Here is a 20,687-nt window from a genome sequence, read left to right as displayed (position 1 = left end):
CATCAGAAGGGACATATGAGCCCGCAGCCTCCTCTGTAAGTTGGGCAATCCGCGCAGCTCTCTGGCGCTGTGCCTTTGGGGACATCCGTCCACAATCTGAACAATTTGCCTGATCATGGTGTGGGCCGAGGCAAATGTAACACTTCAGATGTCTGTCAGTTACAGACATTAATTTTTCCCACAGACACAGAATTTAAACCCTGGATGTGGCATGATGAGAAAATCCTGTGAATTTCTGAGAAGTTTGAAAAGATTTATGTAAGTTTTTCTCTTCACAATAACTTTCCTCACAAGAACTAATAGCTCCGCGTGCGGTTAGTCGCACGGAAAAAAACAGACTGAGGAGCCTCGAGCACAGGCATAGGGATGGGCAGGAGGGAGCTCCCTCTTCAAAAGACTTTGGGTGATCTTAGAGAGCTCCGCCACCTAGTGGCACGGAGGACGTACCCAGACAGCATGGCTAATTCAGCTGCTTATCTATGGGAAAATGGTGAAGGTCTGGGTCAACTGGTGCAAGTCTTGGTGAACTGCTGCTTGGAAGTACTTGCACAAATATTTTCATAAGAGAAGCTTGGCCATTTTATGTAATATGTCTTTATTATGATATGTATGTCTTGTTGTACACTGCTATGAACAGTAGAATAGGCAGGATATACATTTTTAAATTAAAATAAGTGCACGTATACATCAACTAACTTTATAATATTTTATTTATTTAAAAATTTTTCTATACCGTCGTTTAGTAATATACCATCACAACGGTTTACATTTCGGCACGAAATAGGTTGGTTAGGTTTCTAAGTTATCTATGGTATGCCAATATTTTACGGTTACATAGTTCAGTAATATACTCTAAATGAGAGATGGGTTGGGGTTACCATTTATATGATTTTGGGATAATCATATATGTGTATACTGTTTCAATTTAATATTTAATAATGGGTAACAAATAATAAAATTGTCAATTTTCTGTTTTTTGGTGACTTTCAGCTGTATGTATTGTTAGTCATTGCTCTCATTGTGAAATGCTTTTTTGAAAAGCCAAGTTTTTAGGCCTTTTTTGAAAAAAGTTTTAATTCTTTCATTAATCTCAGTTCAAGTGGTAATGTGTTCCACAATAATGGTCCTGCCAAAGATAGAGCTCTCTCTCTCGCCTGGGTCAATTTTGCTGTTCTGACTGAGGGTATGGTTTGCAGTGCTTTATTGGCCGACCTGAGATTTCTTTGTGGGACATGTAATCGTAAAGCGGTGTTTAGCCAGTCGGCTAAGTGTTTTGAATTGTACTCTCTGTTCTATTGGGAGCCAGTGTAAATCGCAAGTGTTTGGGTAATATGATCTCTTCTGCCTTTTCCAGTAAGTATTCTGGCAGCTGAGTTTTGTAGTATTTGCAGTGGCCTGATTGTGGTGTATGGTAAACCCAGGAAAAGTGTGTTGCAGTAGTCTGTGCTGGCAAATATACCTGCAAATATACCTGCCTCCACGCACAAGCTGAGGGTTATTACGTGCACATTGCAATTATTCTGTGTACAAAATATATGTGCACTCTTTTACAAAATAAGTGTAGAAACTATGCATATCTCTGCATTAAAGACAAATATGCAAGTACTGATACATGTGTACTTTCAAGAGCAATATGTGCAATTTTACAAATTGTGCAGCTCTTTGCATAGTTTATAAACTATGGATGTAACTTCAGACACACTGACTTATGCACAGCATTGAAAATTACCCTCCTTATATCTTTCATTGTCTGTCAAATATACAATGCTCTCTTTCTCTTTTCCAATAGCATTAATGACTCTTCTTTTTCACAGTAACCCCCTTCCACTTTCTTCACACATTATATACAATGGCACAGAGGAGCACTCGGTATTGATGACCCTGATCTCTCCTGGTCTGAGTGTTACTGCGTCTCTCCTCAGTATATGTTGTGTGCTCACCTAACCTGCATATTCCCGTGCTCCGGTATATGCTGTGTGCGCTCTCCAGTTTCTGTTACCATATCTCTGGCATCAGCCGTGGGGGTTCTTGTGGTGCTCTGCTGACTGGCTGGCAGGTACTCACCTTGTTCCATTGCCCGGACAGCTTCCATCTCCCGCCTGTGTCGCACAGCTCGCTGCTTCTCTTCCAGCCGCTGTTTCTCCATGTTTGCCTCATCCCACTTGCCATTCTCCATGAGCCGCTGGTCAGGGCGTAGCCTGCTGTCTGTGGGCGCAATCCTCTCTAGTGGTTCATTCAGCGTCAGCGCCAGTTCTGAAAAACTGTACATGTTTTCTGCATTTTCCCTGCCAAGAAAGGATAACTGATGATAAATAAGTGCACAGAGTTGCTCTTATCTTTTCTGCCAGACCCCCCCTCGGTATTGGGAGAATCCGGTAGCCACTGGAAGGAGACGAACAACCAGAATGATTCATAGTAGAAGAGGTCATGCGAGCAATTTGGCAGCTCAGAATTTTAATTTGTCTAAGTGAAGAATATTTTATAAGTTATATTAATAGAACCACTCCCATTTTTAATAAATTAAACTATTTCAATGATGTTAATAGGTTATTGCTTAATAGCAAAATGCTGCACAATAATTGCTTATAAAAGTCAGCTAAAGGTTATTTTAGAATAGGCTGGCAGACATTCCTGACCAACTCCATTTTGAAGTCCCAGCATGAATTTCCTGTCTCCTTGTGGTACTGGTTGGAAACTGCCAGATCTTTTGCACAGTACTGCTGCTGATCCACAAGGTCTACCCCAGAAAACCAAACAATTTGTGGAGGTTAATTACTGGAGGTTTAGTATGCCATCATGAATTTTGATACTAAAGGATGAGTGGAGATTGGGCTAGTCTCAATATGTTTACGGTAGGCTGTTATGACGCTGAGATGAACTTGTACTGACTAGTACTAAGACCTGAGGAAAAAAGGAAGAGCTGGAGAAGCTTCCATGGCTTGCATGTGAACTGGTCTAAGGAGCTTTGTTGACACCAGGTCAAGAATAGATTCCATTTAAACTGCATGTTATAAAAATCGGCACGCCCATGTGTGCTCTGGGAAGCGCACGTACATGGACGCACGCGCGCACCTTACAAAATCTACTCGTAAGTGCATGAATAGTGTTAGCCTTTTGAAGGCATGTACAATGCCAAATGAGATATTTGCAGGATATATTAATGCTAGAGCAGTGAGAAATAAGGATTTTTTTGATTACTGGTATCATCCTGACTCAAGCCCTTGATATTCTGTTGATTACTGAATTATAGCACTCAGTTACCGACACAGTGCTGCTAAATCAGCTATGTCTGAGGTAGACAATTTTGGTCCTCGAGTGCCACAAACAGGCCTGATTTTTAGGCTATCCATAATCAATATGCATGAGATATATTTGCATGCACTGACTCACTATATTCAAATATATCTCATGCATATTCATTGTGGATATCCTGAAACCCAGACCTATTTGAAGCACATGAGGACCAGAGTTGCCTATTCCTGAGCTATGCTCTCTCTGGGTTATACTTACGATGGTCAAGCTCAAAAGGAGAAATGGAAAGGGGGCATGCTTATTATATACAAAAAAAAGCTTAATGCTTGAGTTTAATTGAAATGTTGATGTTTTGGAGAATAGATGGACCTTTCTAAAACTTAAGCAGACATTTTCTGCTTTAATTAATTCTGGGAGCTTGGCAAATCAGGAAAGCAATATGGTAATAGATCATGAACTGATCTAAAGAATCTTAAATTTTATGTACCAACAGATAGGGAGCCAGTGTAAGTGAATTAAAACTGGAGTGATATGGGCATTTCTGGGCAATCTTGGAGATAAGTCATGTGGCAGAGTTTTGGATAAATTGTAATGCTTTAGAGACAAATTTGGGAGTCTGATATAAAGTGAATTACAATAAACTTGAGGCAAAAATAAAGGCATGAGTGACAGTCCAAAAATCCATAGAATTTAGAAATGGTTTTATGGTTCTTAGAAGACGCAATTTGAAAAAAGAATTCTATACTACATCAAGTACTTTCAAGTTCACCTGGCCCTCTGGTGATTGACTGGTTTACCAGAATACTAACTGGGCGGAACCAAATTCTCTCAGCCTAAAGGCAAGTGTAAATAAGCTTCACTGGCTACAAAATGCTTTCCAGTACATCTTGAGAATACAATGAGCATGCAGCCTCAGTAAGTTTCTGCTTACCCTAAATGACCCTGTGAATTTTTTATGGATTAGTTATTGAAGGGCACACAAATTCTCTCCTCTTTCATATACATACGCACTTTAATACACATGTTCAGTTTTTCATACACTTATACTTATTCCAGAGGTTAGGCCCTGCAACCTGAAACATCCTACCTCAGGTTTCCTTTAAATGTAACATTTTATGAGGTGGGACTGCAAGGAGATGCTTAGAAGAATGTAAAGAATGTGAGGGACAATAGCTTGGTAAATTGGACATTCCCTTGCTTAAGACAGGCTGACAAAACCCCCTGAAATAGTGAAGTGTGGACAATGGACTTGATGAAATCAACATCTGTTTTTAATACCTTAATGCATTTGAACAAGAGTTGAAAGGACAGAAGCTGTCCTTCATAGCAGACAAGACAGAACAGATTTCAGTTGATGGCCAATCAAAAGTACTTCATAAAGCAATTGACATAGGTTGCGTAAATTGGGTAATGGAATTGGTCCCTAGGTTATGGGTGAGCTGGACTATTTTCTGCTGGAAAAATATAGAAAAACGCTCGGAAGGGGCATTTGATTATCTGAGGTATGGGGAAGTAGAAGTTGTACATTGTTAGTATGATTAGAACCTCTATTCCTGTTAGTACAACCATGAAAATACATAAATATGTACTAGAATAGAAAATGCATGAATAAGAACTAGAATATACAGTAGCTAGTGTAATTTCCTAATATCTTATTATGAACGAGAACATGCATACAATGCGGTATCGAACTAGAAGGTGAATGCTAACCTATAATATGTAATCTGTGTAGCCTCATTGTGTCCTGGTACTATCTGCTATGATGCCTCCCCACCAGCAAAGGCCTCCAGCAAGCTCTGTTCCCAGCTATCCGAACCGCCTCTTCACTGACCACATAACTCAGCAGTTCCTGGCTACTTAAGCCAGCCTGTCCAGTCCATTCATTCCTCTTCATGGAGTCACCCTTGGCTCTCTGACCTGGTCACTCTTACCTTGTTCCATACCTTGTGGCCTTCAAGCTTACTCTTACCTTGTCTTAACCTTGTCTAGTCTTGTGGTAAGGCCTTTTCTTACCTTATGGTCTTTGGGCCTCCTACCTTATCCAGTGGCCTCTGGGCCTTAAACCTAGCAGCCTACAGGCCTTCTGCCTTGCTGCCTTTGGGCCTCAGTGTTCTTTGTTCTCTGTTGTCCTTACCTAGCCCTTGTCCAGCTTTGCCCTTGTCTGGTATTTGTCGGGCTTTACCCAGTCAAGTTCCTTGTATTTATTCCCCGTCTTGCCCCAGCTTGTGTCTGTATCCAGTCCCCAGTTTGAGCCTGTATTCACCCTTGTCAGTCTCCAGCTTCTAGGACATCCAGAATATCAGCTCAGCCTCCAGCTTCTGCCACACCCTCCAGCCTTGTCTATATCCCGCTGCTACCAGGCTCCAGCACTAACCCAGCTTCCAGCCGTGACCAGTCATGATGTTCACCAGGCCAACCCTACTGGCCCCCAGAACTCAAGGGCTCAACCTGCAGAGGAGGGGGTTGGCTAGGGAGAAGACCAGCACTCGTCTAGCCCTGCTGTCCTGTACCACTGTTTTGTTTCAGTTCCAGCCTTACTTTCATGCTGTTTCTGTCCAAGCCTCAATTACTGTCTCACCTGCACTCTGTTCCTGTCCAGTACTCAATTCCAGTCTTACCTGAACTCTGTCCCAGTCCAAGCCTTGCTTCCACAGCCTTACCAACTTGTCCAAGCCTTGCTTCAGCAGTACCAGGCTGTCCAGGCCTTGCTCCAGTTTTACCAGACTATCTAAGCCTTGCTCCAGCCTCACCCTGCAGCTCCACACCACTCCAGGGGTGGTGTTCCCCATGCTCTGCCTGTACTGGAGCCATAACAATATTTTATCAACTTAATAAATATTTCTATAAATTGGCCCAAGAAATTGTTTTATGCAGTCAAGAGGTTGATACAAAAACCAGATGAGAGATATTTTTCTTTAGTGAAGTGCGATGACAGACTTTTTTTTTAGGCTAAAATCAATAAATTACAAGCATCCCTTCCGAGGTAGGGGCCACTAGTTCAAAGGAGGAGAGAGTTGACCCTCCAGTTAGCAATTTGAACCAGTCACTATGGTAAAGATCCAGATATTAACAGTGCAGAAAAGGTTTATATTTTGCCATCTCAGTACCTGCCATTTTTTATTAATTCAGGGAATGAATGATACTATGTACACGATTTTAATTGATGATATAAATAAATCGTTAGAGGAGAGTTATGTCCCTGGAAGACTGAAGCAGGCCTTGGTGCACCCAGTGCAAAAGAATTCTCCACTTCCATTGGAGGTGATATCTAATGTCCAGCCTATTTCCAATTTGCCTACACTTAGTAAGTTATTAGGGGCTCGATATTCATATGCCAGATAGCCAGACAAATAGGACTTATCCATGCTGCTGAATATCCTTGTAATTTAGCTGGCTGGTCTTTGAATATCTAACTACCCCTGGAAAAATACTTGGCTAACATAGTTAGCTAGATAAGCTTATAGAACAGCCAAATAGCTGTCCTAGACTTATCTGGCTAAGTTGCATAAAGCTGAAAAATTGCACTTATCTGGCTAAGTTACCAAAATAAGTAGCTCTGCCCCCAGAATGTTCCTGTTTCACCCCTCACTTATCCTCCTAAATGTTTAGCCAGATAAACAGTCAGCCAAATGGTGACCACTAAGCTCAGGCTGCTATTGTGTTGAGCGATCAAGAAATGCAATAATGTAAATGTTAATTAGCGACAGTCCTTCTCTAGGGTCGTCTTTAGTGAACACTGAACTGAAGTATTTGTTTAATATTTCTGCCTTTACTTTGTCTCTCTCCACACATTGATCCTTGTCACCTTTCAATTTCACTATACCACTTTCTAATTTGCTTTGCCAGAGATTGGAAATCTCTCTATACCACTTGGATGCTGTTTCTAGCAAGGTCATTGGTTCTACAGAGTCCTTGCTTTCTTCTTTGATTGCATTAATTATTTGAAAAGCATTGACTATTTGAATAGCATTTCTACTGGCAGATGGGTTTAGGAAGGCACAGTACAGATTTGGTCCTGATATTCCTCCTATTATGACATCATATGTATAAGGGTAATGTTGCTGTACTCATACAATTAGACATTTCAGCAACTTTTTTTCCAATAAGTCATTGCATCCTAACTGAAAGACTCCGATCAGTAGGAATTGGAGCAGCTGCTCTTTTTTTTTTTCAAACAGAAAGCAGCATAATTGAATGGGAGAAACGGGTTCTACTTGGAAAATGGTGTGGTCTGGTACGCTCTGTCATCGGTTTTATTCAATTTATATTTACAGCAGTTGTGTAAGGTCTTAGTTCCTATGGGAGTATTTTATAGTGTTTATGCGGATGATCCCTTGTAAGTTGAAAGGTGTCTTGGTGTAACAGCTGACCATGTTTTAATGTAATTAATGCCTAGATAATAAAGAATAAGAATCTACTTAATGTAGCAAAAATGGTGATTCTGTAGGTAGGGCAATGTCCCCCGCCCCCTCCTCTCCCCCGAGAATCTATTTTTTTATATTCCATTAATTTAAAGTTACATATAATGGATGAAGCATGAAATTTAGGAGTGCAGTTTGACTACAAACTAATTTGAAAACCACATTACAGCTGTGGCATGACCTTTTTTTTTTTTTAATTTAAAAATAATATATCATTTGAAAGCTTCTATTTCCAATGATGATTTTAGGGTGTGACAAGTTGTGATGTTAACACAGATGGATTATTGTAATGTTTTATATGAAGGTTTACCTAAAATTTTGCTGTGTGTACTGCAACTTGGGCAAAATGCTATTGCAAGGGTTATAATTGGTGCTAAATTTAGGGATAGTATTACCCCTGTGCTGAAGGGATTATGTCTGGCTCCCAGTCCAACAAAACGGCTCAGTTTAAGCTGTTAGTACTTATAGATATGATTTTAGATATTGGTCATCCTACTTGTTTAAAAATGTTAATATCTCTGTATATTCCAGCACGATTGCTTCACTCACAAGGGCTAAAGCTTTAGATTATCCCTTCTATGTGGGACAATGTTTTACAGGAAACACGATCTAAGGCTTTTTCATTTTCAGGGTCGGCATTGTGTACTACGTTGCCAAGAGAGTATAAAGATGAGACCGATTACTTCCATTTTAGGGAAAAGTTGAAAGCATTTTCATTTAGGCAGGCATTTGGTTAATTAGCCAAGTTGGTATTTTATTTTAATGTTTTTTATATTGTATCTTGTTTTGTTGTACATTATGAAGTGACTATATAAGTGATATATATAAATGATCTTTCCAAGTAAAATTAGGCAACACAATATCAGATATATTTGCTATAAATACTGGAGTTCCACAGGGCTAAGCATCATTAGCAACTCTCATCAACATCTACCTCCTTCCATTATGCTCACTTCTAGAAAATCTTGGCACTAAATTCTTTATATATGCTGATGACATCCAATTTTACATTCCCTTTGCTAAAACCTTTGAGAAAACCACAGAAGCCTTAACCGAACATATGAAATCAATACAAAAAGAACTTTCTAATTTAAAACTAACCCTTAACTTGAAAAAAACTGAAATAATATGGCTAAGAAGACACAATATATCCCTTAAACCTCCACTTCTAAACCTTACAATAACAAATATTTCACCACCAGAAGAAGTAAGAGACCTCAGAATCCAAATCGATGAAAACTTCAGTAGAAAAAGCATATCAATAAAATTATAAAATCTGGATACTCTAAACTTAGATTACTTCACAGACTGAAACAACTACTTACCCTACAAGACTTCCGGAGAGTATTGCAAACTCTAATTTTTTCAAACAAACTATTGCAACTCCCTATTTCTTGGCCTCCCTGCAAATATCACTAAACCTCTACAACTACTCTAAAATGCATCTGCCAGACTCCTCATCGAAAAAAGAAAATTTGATTATATTACGCCCTCAATAATTGATCGTCACTGGCTTCCTATAACTTATAGAATACAATACAAAGTATTATCACTCATCTACAACATCATCAATAATATTGATCCATCTCCTCTGGAATTTCTATTCAACAATACAATCCACCAAGAAATCTAAGATAAAAAAATAAAGGCATTCTAAGAATTCTCTCCAATCAAAACATTCACCTCTCTCATATAAGAGATCGTCTGTTCTCTTTTGCATGACCAACTAATTTGCTACACGATGGGTTCCCCTAGACTTGTGCTATTTTAATAAAAACCTTTTCAAGTACATTTGAAGCAAGAAGCCTGTGAGGGACTTAGCTGGACCAATAAGCAACCAAGGGGCAAAAGAGGCACTAAAGGAAGCCAAGGCCATAGTAGAAAAAGTAAATTAATTCTTAGCTTCAGTCTTTACTGAGGAAGATGTTGGAGAGATATGCAAACTGGTAATATTGTTTTTTTTACAATTTTTAATTTTACATCTATAACAGAATAGATAAAGAAAATCATACACCATGTCTTTCATAGAAAAAAAAAAAAAAGGAAAAGCAAATATTTGCTAAACAATGAAACTAACATCCAGCATAGGTAGGATACAGTCCACATTACTGGGGGTGGGGGGGGTGGTGTCAAAAAAGCGATAATTGTGGCAACATATACCCAAGGCGCGCACCGGTGGCACACAGTGAAAAATGCACGAAATCACCCTTGCGGCCTACCATGCACCAACCAAGGAGAAGTCTGGGAGGGGGCCTAGCCAAAAGGCTGCTCAAACTGCTGTGCCTGAACTACCTCCACACCTCACAGAACTCCCCAGAGTCGTGAGCAGGAAGGCTTAAACGCCAAGGAAAAACAGATCTACTAGGAAAACTCTCTTCCTTCTCCTGCAATGTTTGTTTTTTTTTAATATAATTATAAAACTTTTACCTGAGCTCAGCCTTTCCTGGCTAAATGGGTCCCAGCTATGGGGGAGAGAGAGCGAAAGCCTTCACTCCGAGCCTTTCTCGGCCTGCAACCGCTAATTAAATTTTAAGTCCATGCCATCCCAGGCTACCAAACTAAAGGCTCTCTACCGAGGGAGGGATCGAATGGAATCATCTCAGGAGGCAAGTAGTGCTATACAAACGTCTCGTCTTCCTGATGTCTCCATTTACACTTCTTTCTTCCTTTCTTTCTTTACTTTCTTGCTCACAGGCAATCTCCCATAGGGAAATGCATGCCCACCATTTGCTGGAGACAGAGAATACTGGTGGACTGATGTCAGGGCGGGATTATATAGCCGTGATGTCAGCTTTTGCTCCGTCTCCATCTGCTGGCAGAGGTGTATAACCCAGTGGTGGGGACTGATCTGTCAGAATGCAGAGGAATTGGCATTTTTTAAAAAGGGCTCCGGGAAACTATAGACCAATGATTGTATTGCGCAAAATTGTAGAACCCTTTCTTAAATATAAAATTACTAGCCATGTGGATAGATATGGCTTAATGGGGAACATCCAACATACCTTACCAATTTATTAGTAAGTAGGGGCAGTTATTGTGGTCAGTGAGCTCTGTGTGCTGGAGGCTCAGAAAGGGGCAGTTCTTGTGGTCAACAAGCTATGTCTTGGAGACTCATAGGAGGGGGCAGTTCTTGTGGTCAGTGAGTTGTATGGGGGATACTCACGGGAGGGGGTACTTTTTCCAGATGACTTTGGGAGGCAGCGTTTGATAGACCATCTTCAGATTGCCCCCTGAGCTGTTGCTGTCCTTGGTGCTCTGCACGATTTTGGCATACTCCAACTTATCATCCCATGACCCGGACAAGACAAAGTGAGCTTTGCCATCTGCACCTGTCACCATGCCCGTCACCTAGAGAGGATGAAAGAAAACCATCCTATCAAGAGTTACAGAACCAGAAATCAGCATAAGCAACTGATCTCAGCCACCCCAAGCTCTACTCACTCTCAGTACACTAGTGTTACCACCTATAAGGACAGTCCAGGGACCAGGTGCAAGTAATACCCTGTAACCTTTTATTAACCTGTTATGCGATTAGAAAGTGACAATACACAACAGGGTGTGCCTGGAAGAAGTCTGATGGAAGTGATACACGGAAGTAGGGGAAATGGCTGGTCCTATTGTAGTGGCTTCTGAGAGTGATGCTAATAGTCAGTCTTGGAGGAGACTCCCAATCTCAGCAGGCAAGGCATCCTCTCTCACTCAGGCATGCCATCTGAGGAAGAAGAGATTTAAAAATGGGAAAAGGAGTAGAGAGTAGGTATTTAACACATACCCATAATTCGCTGAGGTGCAAAGCAGAGTGCTAAGTCCTGTCAGTACTTGGAAGCATATAGACATCCTTCATAAAATGAGTTTATGGAAGATTTACACTGTCTTTTGAGCTAGCAGGCGTGTTTGTAGCACATGCAAAATCAAACACTGTGATTCCTCAGGAAACATCATATACATGTGTGGTGAAATCTTTTGCAGCACAGTCAGCACACTGCAAGGCATTACCCCATTAACCAGACATAAGTGTTAGCTTTTTCTGGTCATTTTTAAAACATAGTCCCATTATCTTCTCAGTCTCAGAATCACAGTAGACTCAGTGACAAATTTTGGCTTTGACTACCCCTGTGCTCTGTCCAAGCCAGTGCATGGAGGCCCCACCTCCCAGACCTCCAGTCTGAATCCCCAATGCCCTGTAGACTTCTGATCCAGTTTCTAATCCCAGACCTCCGACATGATCTGATTTTTCCCTGTTTTGGACCACCAGTCCAATCTGATGTCCCCACATCCTCTCCCCTCCAATTCCTTTTCTGCTGCCTCTGGCTCTAGCTCAGGCAGCACGGGGACCGAGTCAGCCTGTGTTTACAAATCATGGCTATGAACTGCCTTGCCTTCCCCCTCACCCGAGGGGGAATCTGTGAACACATATCTGTGGGTTGACTCACTCGCTGCACTCACTGCTGATAGCAATGTTGGAGCCACAGACCTGAGATCCATCAGAATGATGGGAGAAAAGAGAAAAAGAGATCAAAGATAGAAGGTCTGGACTAGGGGAAGACTTGGAGGTTTTGGGAGGAGGGCAGGAACTCTCACCCCCCCAAATTTTGCTGCCACAGGCCTAATATTTCTCTGTGTAAACCCAGGCTATAGCGGAATTACTTGCAGTGGTGAGGAGGCAGTACCGCCTTAATAATTGGGCGGAGTTGTGAACTGGTCATCAGGGGCACTGGGACAACACTGGATTTGCATCGGCTGCTCAGCACCAACTCTTTGCTGGTGCAGACCTTTCTCGGGGTGCCTCTGGGAAAGAACCTGTAGATGGGGTCACTTTGCTGGGGGTATCTCCAGTGAAGGAGTTGTGAGATGGTGGTGATTGGGGGGGGGGGGGGGGCAAGGGGTTGAGTTTCTATGCTGGTAGAGAGCTTTGTGACGGTGTCTTTAAAGAAGGTGCTGTAGGATTGTGGTGAGGGGAGGGGTTAATTTGCTTTTAGGTACCTTTCTGAGGGGGAAAAAAAACCTATAGCTGGGGTGTCACTGTGCTGGTACACATCTTCCTAGGATAAGAAGCTGGAGATGGGTGTTTTTTTGCTGGTACAGATTTCTCTAATAATAATAAGGTTTTATTTGTATTCTGCCTTTCCTGACACTTCCAAGCTTATTAAATTAAGGTACTGTAGCTATCTCCCTATTCCTGGGGGTTTACAATTAAACTTGTACACAAGGCAGTGGAGGGTGAAGTGACTTGTCCAAGGTCATAAGGAGAGTCAGGGGGATTTAAACTCTGGCTTCCCTAGTTTGCAGCCTGCTCCTCTAACTGCTGGGAAAGAACAAGAAGCTGTAGATGGGGTGCCTCTTTCTTGACACTTACCTTTCTGAGGTGTCTCTAGGATGGGAGCTGTAGGTGGGGTGTTATTTTATGAGTACAGACCTTTCTAGGAGCGTCCCGTGAGAAGTAACTGTAGGGAATAAACTTCATCTGGCATTTCTCGGTTGTTTTATGGTTGATGATCTCGATCTCACCTGACTGGACAGAAACAGACAAAGGAGCAGAAGAAAGTCAGATATCAAGCTAATGTAATTATTCCCATGACAGCGCTGTAAAAAGCTGTAGCACTGTCCAAGCAGCTCACCCAATTCTGCAATGTACAGCCTATTAAAAGCAGAAGCCTATTCTGTGTTCCCAGTGCCTGCTCCTCACATCCATTTCTTCTTTTTCTCAGCTCTCTCCATTTTTCTTCTAATGAATTTTGTTATACTTGGGCAACTGGGGATCCCCCCATGGGGATCTCCACCAGTAACTGGTCCTAGTATTAGAACCTGTGAGTGGAGTGTAGCATACCATTTTGTCACCTCACCCCAACTGAAGGCTGTTGCACTGGTGGGCCCTTAGGATGGGTGTGGGATTTTGCATTAGAGTTTGAAGGAGCAGGATCTATTTAGAGTGGACTCTTAACTTTTGCTGAGAGGGTAAGAAGTGAGACAGAACATGGTTAATCCACATCATGTGGAGTGTTGCTCTATGATTTTGATTCTGTTCTGGTTCCCCTATCCTTTGTACAGTGTGAGATTCCATTCCTACATAGCGCGAGCATAGAGAGAGGAAAACCATGAGGTCCATATTCAGATACAGTGCAGCCACACTATTGAATATAGATGACTATTTTAAAGTTAACTGGCTAACTTTAGGACACCTCTTTGGCCTGAGCAGACTTAGCTGGCTAAGTTATCCGGCAAACTCTGAATGTCGTAGTTACTCAGTTAACTTAGCTAGCTAACTCAATTCCTCCCTGTTATCCCCCTAACTTATCTGGCTCAATTCTAGTTTCCTAACTTATTAGCCAGCTAGAATTTAGCTGGATATGTACCTAAATATTCATTTAAGCAGGTTACCTTCTTGTGTTAGCCGGCTAAATAATTTCAAATATGATCCTCCAAATGTTCTGACCAACGCCCAATGTCTGGATTGTGGAATCTCTGTGTTTGGAGACTTTTGATGACGTTTTGTTTCACGAGAGAGTTTTTGCCTGCCCTTCCTGTCCCAATCCCTGTGTTGCCTTCTGTCTCCCTCACCTCCTCCCTCTCTCTTGCACCTTGGTTTCAGAGAATTCATCATACTTTGTCATGGGAATCTTACATTTCTCTCAGACATTGTCAGAGGACAAACCACACAGAGCTTCTGTAGTATCCTTTAGGAAAGGCTTACTGGGGCACAACCAATGTATACCCTTTGTTTGTTGGCATAGGCCTAAATTGGGAACTAAATATTGCTGTGGGTTGTCACTTTTATACACCAGAAGGGCAGGTGTATCTACATGCAGGTATAAATTGTTTCTCCAAGTACCTATATTAATTACTTGTTTCAATACTTAACATCAGGTAAAAGGAAAGCCAAATTTAAAACATAAGCCACCTCCATATCTGTAAGGATATCTGGGGAAACCAAATACATTAGAATCTGTCTTTTTATTAAGTTACTAATGCTGTTATCCAGCTCTCTAAACAAGTCATTGGTGAATGCCTGAATGGACTGGATAAAAGTACGATCCTCACTCAGCACTGTTTTGATGGTGGTGATGTCCTCTTGGTTATGCTAAATTAAACTCTGGAATTTGTTGCCAGGGGATGTGGTTAGTGCAGTTAGGGTAGCTGGGTTTAAAAAAGGATTGGATACGTTCTTGGAGGATAAGTCCATAACCTGCTATTAATCAAGGTGACTTAGGGAATAGCCACTGCTATTACTAGCATCAGTAGTGTGGGTTTAGACTTAGTTTTTTGATACTTGTAGCCTGAATTGGCCATTGCTGGAAACAGGATGCTGGGCTTGATGGACCCTTGTTCTGAACCAGTATGGCAACTTATGTTTTTATGCTCAATTGCTTGAGATTATAGGTTAACCAAGGTGACAGTGTTATTTAGGGTTTTACTTTGAGAAGTTAACTGTTCTTGTTGGTGTCATATCTGTTTTGAGATACATTTCATATCGCCCTACACTCTAACATTGTTCTGCAAGTTTGTTTTTTTCTTTTTTGTTTTTTTACAGAAACTGCATTCGCAATGGACATGGATGCACCAAAGAGGGAACCCAGGGCAGAAAAGATAATGGATCTGGCAATTAGTCCAATAAACCTCTTGGGTCAGTCTAAGTCTTTTCTAACGGGCTGGATCATGATTTTACCCAATTGGCTCAGAATGTTGCATACTTTTGTGGTCTTTGAACCAAGTTCTAATTGCAGGCAAATGCATGTTAAGGAGGTTAAAATGTTTCTGGATCACATGTTGGGGGTCCAGCGACACAAAGGCTTTCTGGGTCTGTGTGATTAGGAAGCCAAGTGGGTCGTGCATCAGGATGCTGGAGGAGGGCGCAGGCTTCACCAGCTTGGCAGCTTCTGCTCCTATCAGCAGCAGCAGTAGGAAAACCGCCCTCAGGGATTGACTGTCCATATGAAAAACTGTAAAGAACTACTCCTCTTATTATTAGTGTCAGTGTCACTGGGCACAGCATTTAGATCCACAAATTTACAAAAAGTGAAAAGGTCCGAGGTGAATCCTCAGGCCTGTTTTCCTGTTGCTGGTAGGGCCGATGGGCTGCATTCATGCTAGTCAGAAACTTTGTCCTCTGTCCCTAAATGCCTGACAGTCACTGATGTCGCTGTCTTTGTGCCGCTCCCTTGGGACCAAGGCCGGGAGCATAAGGTGCAGATCCTCACCTCTCTCCCCAGGCTATAATGCAGGGAACAGGATCCTCTACTCTCCCTGCTTCCAGGTGTATCTCATGCCAATTAAACTTGCTAGGACTGAGAAGAGGAAACTCTACATTCCTTGTGCCTGGTTTCTCCTCTTTTCTACATTTCCCAGCCCAGAGAATAGCTTTGATTGTGCTCTAGAAGGGGAGAGGAAGGGAATGTTATATCCAGAGCCGTACCGTATGGCGCCGCTACCAAATGGTGCCAAGGCAAGCAGTGCGGCCAGCGGGTCCCTCAGCAAAAGAAAAAGCAGTGCGCCCCCCCATTGAAATCCCACTCCCTTTTCCCTCCCTCCAGCACCTCATAGAAGAATGGCTATCATGGGCGAGGTCCCTACTCCTACTGCTCTCCCCCCCTAAAAGAATTGGTGTGGGAGGGTTAGGGAGTATTGTGTGACTCATTGTTGCTGGGATCCAAATCTCTCATCCTCAGAGTGGAGCACTCATTGGCCTTATCCCCAATCCCCATAATAAAACAGCATCATAACCTCCAGTGCATCCTTTGACTTTTGCTGAGGATTATGGTGCCACTGTAGTATTTGGCACTCACCTGGTCAATCCAAAGCTTGCCCACAATGATGTTGTGCACTGTGGAGGTGACCTTCCTCCACACATAGTGATTCCCACTAGCACGGAACTCTAAATGGATGGCACCTGTAAATACAGACAAAGGAGTCATGGGGAAGAGAGTGGTTATGGGTAAACTATCAGTGCAAGGGTTCAGCAGCAGCAGTGGTGCAAGCATGGGGCAGCCATAGTGAGGGAGACAGTGGTGTAGGAATAGAGCAGCAGGGGAGGCAGTGGTGCAAGGACAGGGCAGCAGAGGTGCAGGGATAGGGTTGCACTGGTGCAGGGATGGGGCAACTAACGGTGGAAGCAGCAATGAAGGAGTGGAACAGCAATGGTGGGAGCATGACTGCCAGTGGTAGAGGGATGGGGCAGCAGCAGCGGGTGCAGGGAGGAACGGCAACATTATGAGTGTCAGTGGTGCAAGGATGGGGCAGATGCAGTGCAGGTATGGAGCAATAGTAGGGACTGCAGTGATCCAGAGAGATATCCTACAAACATACATCGTGCTCTCAGCAGACACAGACCAGAAACCTTTCAACCTCACTAAAGTATTGAAAGCAGAAATTTACAGGGCTGGACAGTAAGTGACAAGCGTCCATCCTAACCCTGCCCTACGGAGATGAACTCCTTCACTACCATGGAGGATACCAAGTGCTTGTTCCTTTAGTGTACAGAATATCCCTTTCTTAACACTTTAGCCCTTGAGATTTAACTACTCTGCATAATTTTGTCTCATCCATAAATTTGATCACCTCACTCTTCGTACCCCTCTCCAGATCATTTATAGATATATTAAAATGAACCGGTCCAAGTAAGATCCCTGAGACACTCCACTGTGTACCCTTTTCCACTGAGAAAATTGACCATTTAATCCTTCTCTCTGTTTCCTGTCTTTTAAACATCTTGTAATCCACAAAAGGACATCTCCTGCTATCCCATAACTTTTTAGTTTTCTTAGAAGCCTCTCATGTTGGACTTTGTCAAATGCCTTCTGAAAATCCAAGCACACCACATCTACCGGTTCACCTTTATCCACATGTTTATTCACCCCTTCAAAAATTTAGGAGATTTGTGAGGCAAGACTTCCCTTGGGTAAATCCATGCTAGCTGTGTCCTATCAAACCATGTCTATCTAAAAGTTTTGTGATTATATTCTTTGTAACAATTTCCATGATTTTTCCCGGCTCTGAAGTCAGGCTCACCGGTTTATAGTTTCCAGGATCACCCCTGGAGCCCTTTTCAAATATCGAGGTTACATTGGTCATCTTCCAGTCTTTAGGTACAATGCATGATTTTAATGATAGGTTACAAAATAACCGAAATAGGTCCGGGATGCATGTGATCCAGTCCAGGTGATTTACTACTCTTCAGTTTGTCAATCTGGACTATTACATCTTCCAGGTTCACCATAATTTGGTTCAGTTCATCTGAATCATCACCCTTGAAAACTGTCTCCGGAACTGGCATCTCCCCAATATCCTCTTCAGTAAACACCAAAGAAAGAAATCGTTTAGTCTTTCTGCGATGGCCTTATCTTCCCTAAGTGCCCCTTTAATCCCTCAATCATCTAACGGTCCAACCGAATTCCCTTGCAGGCTTTCTGCTTCAGATATATTTTAAAAAGTTTGCATTGTTAGTTTTTGCCTCTATAACCAACTTTTTTTCAAATTCTTTCTTAGCCTGTTTTATCAATGACTTCCATTTAACTTGCTAATGCTTATGCTTTATCCTATTTTCTTCTGATGGATTCTTCTTCCAATTTTCGAATGAAGATCTTTTGGCTAAAATAGCCTCTTTCACCTTACTTTTTAGCCATGCTGGCAAACACTTGACCTTCCCTTCCACCTTTCTTAATGTGAGGAATACAAATGGACTGTGTTTCTAGGATGGTATTTTTTTTTTTTTAACAATGTCCATGCCTGTTGCACACTTTTTACCTCTGTAGCTGCATCTTTCAATATTTTTTTTAAACTATTTTTCTCATTTTATCAAAGTTTCCCTTTTGAAAATTTAGTGCTAGAGCTGTGGATTTATATTGTCCCCCTTCCAGTCATTAATTCAATATTTAATCATATTATGATCACTATTGCCAAGCAGCCCCACCACTGTTACCTCTCTTACCAAATCCTGTGTTCCACTGAGAATTAGATCTAAAATTTCATCATCTCTCGTCGGTTCCTGAACCAATTGCTCCACAAAACTGTCATTTATTCCATCCAGGAACTTTATCTCTCTAGCATGTCCCGATGATACATTTACCCAGTCAATATTGGGGTAATTGAAATCTCCCATTATTACCGCACTACCAATTTGGTTAGCTTCCCTAATTTCTCTTAGCATTTCACTGTCCGACTCACCATCTTGGCCAGGTGGACGGTAGTATACTCCTATCACTATACTCTTCCCCAACACGCAAGGGATTTCAACCCATACAGATTTGATTGTGCATTTAGTCTCATGCAGGATCTTTATCCTGTTGGACTCTATGCCATCCCAGACATAAAGTGCCACACCGCCACAAGATGCTTCTCTCTGTCATTGTGATATAATTTGTACCCTGGTATAGTACTATCCAATTGGTTATCCTCTTTCTACCATATACACATTCAAGCTTTCATTCTCACTCACACATTCAAGCTCCCATTCTCATCCACCCACACACACATTCAAGCTCCCATTCTCACCCCCCACACACCACACACACGCACAGGCTCTCACTCATTCACACATGTATACAAGCTCACACACAGTCTCCTGTTATCATGGGGCCGTGGTGGTATAAGCTCCACCACGGCCCTGAGGGCCTCCTGCTATCTTCGGGCCATATGGCAGCAGGCGAGGCAGTGGGTTGCCAGCAGGACCTAACCAGCCGGCGGCTGCAGAAGTGCACCAGAACTTGCAGGTCAGGTTTTTCCATGTAACCAAGCCAGTAGCTACACAAATTTTGCTTCTGAGGCCAATTGTGTGCCAATATGCCTGATACATATATACTATAGCTACTCTGAAATACAAGCCTGTTTGATTCTCTAGGACCAGGCTTGTGCATCTTTGATACAGGATGTGTGAACAGGCTGAAAGACTAATGAAAGGGTGCATGCATGTGTCTGTGTGCATGTCAGCAGTGACAAAGAGGTAGCCCGAGCAGGGAAAGACATCTGCGAAAGATGCCGGAGTCAGCGGGGGAGGCTGGAAGAAGGGGCTGTCCAGTTCCGGGATCCACGCACCCTCCGAGTTGCCATGGGACGTTCCGACTCTGCCTTGGGTCCCGGATTCCAGTTGAAGGCCCTGATAGTGACTGCAGCAGCAGCAGCAGAATAAACAGCGTCAAACTTAGTCCTATTGCGCCACTTTTGCCAGCATGAGCCATGGCTTATATGCCAGCTCCTCCAGACTGGAAACTCCCGGTATGAGCATACTCATGCACGCACTGGTGCTCTCTCCTTCCTCGGCAGCTGGCTGGTTAGGGTCTGCCAGTGGCCCACGGCCTCTCCTGCTGCTGCCAGCCTGCCGCCTCCCCGGATGTGCCATGCACACCTGGTCACGCCAAGCCTGGCAGCTGCGACTTTCCTCTTTGCCATCGCTGAGATGGGATCCTGTGGCAGCTTTGCAGCTCCAGCACTCCTCTTCGCCGTTGCAGGGATTTGATCCCGCGATGGCACTGCTCTAACAGGCCTCTTCCGGTTGAGTAGGCCTGGGACCAAATTGGGTGGGCAATTGCCCACCCAGGCCCACCTGTGGCTATGCCACTGGCTCTGTCCCTTCCAACCTATTTTCTGCAGGCTGCAAGGGAGGGACTGGGCTGGAGCAGGAAACAGAGGGCTGGATGAGATTTGGCAGAGCAGGGATGCAGCAAATCCTCAACTCTCTTTTCATCCCAATTTTTGCTATTCTAGGCACAGGCCTGATAAGCTCAAATGGAGGCCAGCAAATAGGATTCTTGATCTTAATCTTTTATGAATGTTTTCTTATTATCAGTCTAGTAATGTTGATAGGCGATCTAGAAATTTTATAAATAACATTTTCCTGCTTTCCCTCTCCCTACTCAGTCATCTTCCATCAACAGGAGGAGATGGCAAGCAACATGTCTTACCTGCTGCTCTGCCACCTCCTCTGCCAGCTTCCCTCTGAAGTTGAACTGCTTGGAGCCGGTAGGTCTTGCAAAACTAGGGGGCCTTGTGTGGTTTTGAATTTACAGAAAGTAAGCAGAGAAGCAG

At 42.7% G+C, this 20,687-nt stretch overlaps 1 protein-coding gene across 7 annotated transcripts in view; it reads right to left on the bottom strand.

The window, feature by feature from the left end:
* The window catches only part of OSBP2 (oxysterol binding protein 2), a 299,091-nt gene that overhangs the window by 8,126 nt on the left and 270,278 nt on the right, over positions 1–20,687 (bottom strand). For all 7 annotated transcript variants that reach the window (XM_029619307.1, XM_029619309.1, XM_029619308.1 and 4 more), the window contains 4 exons: positions 16,454–16,557; positions 13,090–13,185; positions 10,837–11,021; positions 2,065–2,285 (listed from right to left, as the gene is read on the bottom strand). In XM_029619307.1, coding sequence (XP_029475167.1) covers positions 2,065–2,285; positions 10,837–11,021; positions 13,090–13,185; positions 16,454–16,557 — 606 coding nt within the window. The remainder of the gene's footprint in view (positions 1–2,064; positions 2,286–10,836; positions 11,022–13,089; positions 13,186–16,453; positions 16,558–20,687) is intronic.

This window comes from Rhinatrema bivittatum, chromosome 11 (genome assembly GCF_901001135.1).
Source record: "Rhinatrema bivittatum chromosome 11, aRhiBiv1.1, whole genome shotgun sequence".
Lineage (NCBI taxonomy): Eukaryota > Metazoa > Chordata > Amphibia > Gymnophiona > Rhinatrematidae > Rhinatrema > Rhinatrema bivittatum.
The sequence above is the reverse complement of the archived record's forward strand: the minus strand, read 5'-3'. Positions and strand labels throughout refer to the sequence as shown.